The sequence below is a fragment of the Polypterus senegalus genome, chromosome 2, assembly GCF_016835505.1.
Source record: "Polypterus senegalus isolate Bchr_013 chromosome 2, ASM1683550v1, whole genome shotgun sequence".
NCBI lineage: Eukaryota > Metazoa > Chordata > Cladistia > Polypteriformes > Polypteridae > Polypterus > Polypterus senegalus.
The window spans coordinates 237,500,072-237,507,571 of record NC_053155.1 but is presented as its reverse complement, the minus strand read 5'-3'; the positions used below and the strand labels follow the sequence as shown (position 1 = coordinate 237,507,571).

The window sequence follows — 7,500 nt, the reverse complement described above, 5'->3', positions numbered from 1 at the left end:
TGCACAAACAAAACCGTTAGCAATAGAGTCCCTGAAGCCTATGAAACATAAGGCCAGGCCACCTTAAATTCCCTTGCACCTCCTGGTCAGTATCTTTGTTTTGCAAATGTGTCAATCAGCACAAACAGCCTGCTGTCCCATTCCCGCCAACGCAGCTGAAGTTCTTCCAGTTCAAGGCTGTGTAATTTATCTGGGTGTGTAGGGTTTGGAATTGTGTAGGGTAAATAATATATTGTTATTCTGAATAAATACATTTCTTGTGTTCCTGTGTCGACAACTGGATAAATGTCTGATGACAGGAAATTCGAGGCAAAAAATGTTGAATACATAATTAAAACAAACTTTTTTCATGTTCTAGTAATAATGGCAGAATGCTGATGTGAAGTCCAAATATCAAATAAACGCTTTCACTAAAGGTATAAATCATTCAGTTTACATGTTGCTGTTAATGAGTAAAAGCTGACGAAAGTTAACATGCCTGCTTGGCTGGTACATAGGTAAGAGCTGCTACTCATAATAAAGAGTTTGCGAGTTTTAATCAAGTCTTTCCCCATTTTGAGTAGTGAGCTGCTATTATTATTATTGCTGTAATATAATAAAAACTTACGTTTGATTTGACCCTGTAACACCGGAGTAAATTTTTGCTACCTGTAAAAGATATCGGTAATGGGATATAAGCAGACACACAAATGCTGGTGAATCATGACTTCTTGGTATGCTGTTGTCACATGAATTTTTGTTATTCAGTTTTATTCTTGTTATACCTTTGCGAAAGTGTTTTTTTATATACCAGTAACCACTTGAATGACATCAAATCTGTCTCTGTCTCTGGTGTACATGCACACACTCATCCATGTTTAAAAACATCATTATTTGAAAACTCTGTCATTTAAACATGAGTTTTCATTTGAACATTTTTTTTTTTTTGATCTTGCCCAATCTCCACGTTATAGTGCATGGTACTGATAATGCAGGCAGACTTCTTCTTTTTGGGCGCATACACCGTCAGCATGGCACTGCCAGATCTAGACGGGAGATCTTGTACTAAATAAGGAGTGGCTTTGCACATGTACTTTGTCTTCAAAACTGCCTCAGTCCATGCCAGATTTGTCAGGCTTGGTTGAGATGTACTGCAAGAAAGGACATTGGACCTTTGTTGGAAACAGTTGCTCATCAACAGTAATATGTTGACCTGGGTGGTAACTCAACACACAGTCCTCAACAAAACATTGCCGGGTGTCCAACATTGCAGCAAATCTGTCATGTTTTGTACAAGTGTGTCTTCATTGCCAAAAGCACAAATACAGCGTGATAGTCTGATAGCAGTCACAGGGCATTGTATCTTTGATTGCTGGTACAGCATGTTTTGTACAAGTGTGTCTTCATTGCCAAAAGCACAAATAGAGCGTGATAGTCTGATAGCAGTCACAGGGCATTGTATCTTTGATTGCTGGTACAGCAAATAGTTCTGACCAGGCATCTGCCACAGCACCAACTGTGGTCCTCTCTGCTTTTGTGAAAAGAATGGCAATAAATGCCACCAACTCGGAGTGAGAGAGTTAAGTTTGTTGCTTTAAATTAGGCTTATTTTAAAACCTACATACAGTGGTGTGAAACACTATTTGCCCCCTTCCTGATTTCTTATTCTTTTGCATGTTTCTCACACAAAATGTTTCTGATCATCAAACACATTTAACCATTAGTCAAATATAACACAAGTAAACACAAAATGCAGTTTTTAAATGATGGTTTTTATTATTTAGGGAGAAAAAAAAAATCCAAACCTACACGGCCCTGTGTGAAAAAGTAATTGCCCCCTGAACCTAATAACTGGTTGGGCCACCCTTAGCAGCAATAACTGCAATGAGTCTTTAACAGCGCTCTGGAGGAATTTTGGCCCACTCATCTTTGCAGAATTGTTGTAATTCAGCTTTATTTGAGGGTTTTCTAGCATGAACCGCCTTTTTAAGGACATGCCATAGCATCTCAATTGGATTCAGGTCAGGACTTTGACTAGGCCACTCCAAAGTCTTCATTTTGTTTTTCTTCAGCCATTCAGAGGTTGATTTGCTGCTGTGTTTTGGGTCATTGTCCTGTTGCAATACCCAAGATACCATCACACTACCACCACCATATTTTACTGTTGGTATGATGTTCTTTTTCTGAAATGCTGTGTTCCTTTTACGCTAGATGTAACGGGACATTTGCCTTCCAAAAAGTTCTTTTGTCTCATCAGTCCACAAGGTATTTTCCCAAAAGTCTTGGCAATCATTGAGATGTTTCTTAGCAAAATTGAGACGAGCCCTAATGTTCTTTTTGCTTAACAGTGGTTTGCGTCTTGGAAATCTGCCATGCAGGCCGTTTTTGCCCAGTTTCTTTCTTATGGTGGAGTCGTGAACACTTAATTGAGGCAAGTGAGGCCTGCAGTTCTTTAGACATTGCCCTGGGGTCTTTTGTGACCTCTCGGATGAGTCGTCTCTGCGCTCTTGGGGTAATTTTGGTCGGCCGGCCACTCCTGGGAAGGTTCACCACTGTTCCATGTTTTTGCCATTTGTGGATAATGGCTCTCACTGTGGTTCGCTGGAGTCCCAAAGCTTTAGAAATGGCTTTATAACCTTTACCAGACTGATAGATCTCAATTAGTTCTGTTCTCATTTGTTCCTGAATTTTTTTGGATCTTGGCATGATGTCTAGCTTTTGAGGTGCTTTTGGTCTACTTCTCTGTCTCAGGCAGCTAGTATTTCAGTGATTTCTTGATTGAAACAGGTGTGGCAGTAATCAGGCCTGGGGGTGGCTACGGAAATTGAACTCAGGTGTGATACACCACAGTTAGGTTATTTTTTAACAAGGGGGCAATTACTTTTTCACACAGGGCCATGTAGGTTTGGATTTTTTTTTCTCCCATAAAACCATCATTTAAAAACTGCATTTTGTGTTTACTTGTGTTATATTTGACTAATGGTTAAATGTGTTTGATGATCAGACACATTTTGTGTGACAAACATGCAAAAGAATAAGAAATCAGGAAGGGGGCAAATAGTTTTTCACACCACTGTGTATATATGTTTGGTATCATTCTTTTCAGAATTTCTCGAACTTTAATGTTGTTAGATTTTCAGATTCTTATTCTGTTTTTAAATTATGAACTAAAAAATATCAAGAACTCCCATCCCGCAAGACGAGACTTTGTGCCAAAAGATTTAACTACGCCCGGGGCCAGAAATAAAAGACAAAGAGTTGGATAACTGCTGTACAGGCTTTTAAATGTTCAAAGCACATTGCGAGATTCAGATCACACAGCGCAGCAGCAGCAAGCCAGCAGTTGATCGAGCAAAGAGGAGGTAATAAAAAACTATATTTGTTTTCCATTGTATCACCGTTTAAGCGGGAGGTTCGGAGGAGTGACTGCGTTTCCATGAGATGCATTGAGCCTCCCTCTTCACAACGCGAGCAGCAGAGACGCGGCTGCCGTATAGCGCAGGCCCGGGGGATTGGCCTGCGAAGCAAGCAAGGGGGAACCCCCTACTTATAGTAGTAATAATAGCCGCTCATTACTCAAAACAGAGAAAGTCCGAACTAAAATTCGCAACCCTTTGATTACGAGGTAGCAGCTCTTACCTCTGCACCAGCCAAGGTATGTCTATATTTGGGCTTGGGTGAATTGAATAATTTGGTTTTCTTTGGTTATATTTTGCGAAAGTGTTTATTTGATATTTGGACTTCAGTCTTATACACTTCATGTTAGCATTTTGTCATTTTTACTATCACATGAAAAAGTTTCTGTTTTAGTTACCGTAGATCCCAAAATATAAGCCAACTCGGTATATTAGCCGACCCCCTTCTCTACCTACTAAATTACATGTATTTGCCGATGACCGGTATTTAAGCCGACCCCCTTCTCCAAGCAAAATTTTCTAAATTTCCTTAAAAGTGTCTCTCCAGGTATATTTATCATATTTATCTGCGAGAATTTGAGACTGCCGGCATTTTTGATGGAAACCAGGAAGTGATTGCGGAGAAGTTTGGTAAAATGAATCCTTTGTGTTGAAACTATATATGCAAATATGGTATATCGGCGGGTGATTTCCGGAGACTCGTTATAAATTTGATTAACTTAAATACGCAATACAGTGGACCCTTGACTTACGAACTTAATTTGTTCGCGGAGGCTAACCCATAATGCGATCTGAACCTCCCACTGCAACACTTACTTAACCTTTTCATATAAAAAAAAGGGTTGTATAATGTGAATTATTTACCAAAACACCAATAATTTTTCTAATGTGCTAACCAAAAAGTTATAAAAAGTGTCTAGCCTACCAGGAGTAGGCTAGATTAAGCTAGGAGCATGGTGGCGCACATGGTCGCAGCAGCTCAGGGCTCTCCTTTTCAGTGCACTTTTTTGTTGTTTTTGTACTTTATTTTTTTTTTCCTTGTTTGTGCACGATCGGTTCGGCGAACATCCGCTACACCCGTCAGAACCTTATAGATATCGGTGTCCAGAGCCAGACATCTGTTTCGAGTGTTTTTCATCACACGCACAACATCCCAGACAACATAGCAAGACCAGCGGGCTCTCCGTGGGTTGTTGTCAGGTCTAGGAGACGATGCAGATGGAGGAGGGAAAGAAAGCAGAAGCGGGGCCGCAGATCCGGCGTTATGCTAAGGCTAAAAAAAACAACCATACAAGCCCTATACAGAACTTTTTTTTCTGTACTGAAGGAGCTGCTTTTACTCACATTGTAGATGTGTATAGTGACAATAAAAGGCATTCTATTCTAGAAACAACAATTTCATATTGTACTCACCATTTAATTTGACATCTTTGGGCTGCAGGAAGGGAGGAAGAAGAGAATGAAATAGAAGGTGGTTATTGTTTAGAAGGAGCCTTCTTATGCAAATCTTTTCTTTGTAAAATTGTCGAGATGGTGGATTTCAACATGCTGTACCTATTAGCAAGATCGGTCACACAAACAGCACTCTCATATTTCCACACAATTTCCATCTTCGTTTCGATTGTGATCGCTTTCTTTACCTTCTCTTCCTTCCTTATCAATTATGTGTCTTCCTTGCATGGTCTTAATGAATTATATATATATATATATATATATATATATATATATATATATATATATATATATATAGGTAAATCACTGCAATGACCTAAATTACATCCACAAACACATGTATGTGGGCTTCGACTGACACTACTAACACTCTCGGTTGTTTGTTTACAATCGCGCAAGCGGATAAACGTGACCGCATCCGGGTCGTAACGCAAGATGTTGATCGTAAATCAAAACAAAAATTTTTATATTAAACTTCCCGATAATTTATTATAAATTTTACTAATATAATCAACAACTAAAACACTTTTTTGAATAAATTCTTTATTTCATTTAAAGTACCATAATGCAAAGTTACTTCTTCATCTGAAAGATGGCTCTGTGGTTTCATCATTATTTACTTCCGTATTCATTGGCATTGCGCTGGAAATCTTGAATCTGAAGCTATACTCATATAAACCGACCCCCAAACTCCAAGCCAAAAATCTAGGATGAAATTCTCGGCTTATATAACGGGATCTACGGAATGTGTTTAACATTTCTTGCCTCACTTTTCCTGTTATCCTAGATTTACCCAGTAGGTTGTAGATATGGAACACACATGAAATGTATGTATTCCAAATAACGACATATAATTTACTCTACAGAACACCTGGCAGCTCACACCCAAATAGAGACTTGAGTTGGGAGAACTTCAGCTGCGTTGGTATGGATGGGATAACAGGCTGCTTGTGTTGATTGACACATTTACAAAACAGACTCTGATTTAGAGGTGTAATGGAGTTTAAGGTGGCCTGGCATTACAACTTTTTTGTAGGCTTCAGGGATTGTAGTTTTGGAATTTCTCAGGGTGAATACAAGTTGCATTGGATTGTAAATATAAGATGAATTCTGGAGCATTTAATGTAATCTGGATTCAATCATAGTGTAAATCCAACCATTGCTAGTGGCTTATTATAATTATCCTGTCATTTCATATACAGTGCATCTCTGGAAGTATGTGAACTCCTTGGGCACTTGTAGATTCTCTTAGTTTTACCATGAAAGTGTTATTTAATCCGTCTTTCTGATGTAATAGGTGTGCAACTACCAATTCCATTGTTTGATTTAGAGGAAATCGTGTATAGTCAAAAGCACAATTAAAGAGAATTAGTGTAGGAGCAAAAATAAGTGAAACCTTAAAGAATGAATTTGCATGGAGACTGGTCAGTTTGGCCATTAGTCCTTTGTCAGGTAAATAATTCACAAATGAAGACCATTTAACATGATTGAAACCTTGCCTACAAGCTAGACACCTGTCCAAAATATCATTAAGATACATATGAAAACAAATTAAATCTGGTAAAAACCAACTCAGATGTATCTAGAGGGCTGCAGACCTCCCTGTTTGCATTTTAGGTAACTGTGCATGCTTTTAACAGTAATAAGAGAGCTGAATCTGTGGATTTTTGAACAGAATATCATGTCACCAATCAGGCAGGTAAAGTTGTGTCCATAAACATTCAAGCAAATCAACCAGAGAATGGATTAGAACAAAGAAGATGTTGGATTGGCCAAATCAAAGTCCTAGCTTAAATCCAGTTGAGATGCTGTGGCAGGATCTGGAGATGACTGTTAATGCCAGACGCCCTGAAAACCAGAATACTATTATGCAGAGTAGTGGCATTTACTCAGAGTTATTACTGTAGATGTAAACACCCCAAGGTATTGACCTGAAGGGTTTTACATAATTTTGCATGCATGAAATATGAGTTGTTTAATTATTTCTTTAATAACTTGTTAAATAATCAGAGAACATATATAATTGTGTTCTTCTTAGTGCCCTTTATTTGGAATGTCTTTACTATGAATAAAGTTTTAGATCAAGATTTTGCAAGTTTATTTTAATATTTTACACAAGAATAATAAATGATCTTACTGTATGGTTCACATACTTTCAAACAGCACTGTACTTATTGTCATCTTTTCATCTGTACTACGAAGACACAAAAAGAATCATGTGAAAGACAATTTCACAATCAGAATTTCGCTCTTTACCAATTTTGATCTTTCTGGCAATAGAGCAAACTGCATTGGATCAAGGAGCTCAGACGCCACCCCCAAGCCCTTTTTCTGTCCAAGCTTTCAGTAGGGGTGCTACTGCTTCTGGTGCCCAAGGATTTGATTATGGAATTGCAAGTAAAAAAGGTGAGCTCTTTTAGTAGCCAAGATGCTGTCACATTGCACAGCTTACTAGGTTCCGTTTATAGGTGAGGTATGACATTTTGCGTGCCCAAACCCATCAGTAACATTGACACATTAGCACAGCATGAGCAGATTGTGTTTTCCCTTTGGTATTTGTTCAGTTTTTGTTATCTGTGCTTTTTTTTGGGGGGGATGACTGATGTTCCAGGCAACATTTTAATGCTTTACTGTGGTCTTTTAGCTGAAAATT

The 7,500-nt window shown here is 38.5% G+C and overlaps 1 protein-coding gene across 1 annotated transcript in view; it reads left to right on the top strand.

Moving 5' to 3' along the window:
• The window catches only part of mycbp2 (MYC binding protein 2), a 503,803-nt gene that overhangs the window by 352,297 nt on the left and 144,006 nt on the right, over positions 1 to 7,500 (top strand). Inside the window, 1 exon segment of the mRNA XM_039745368.1 lies at positions 7,128 to 7,253. Within this exon segment, the coding sequence (XP_039601302.1) occupies positions 7,128 to 7,253 (126 nt within the window).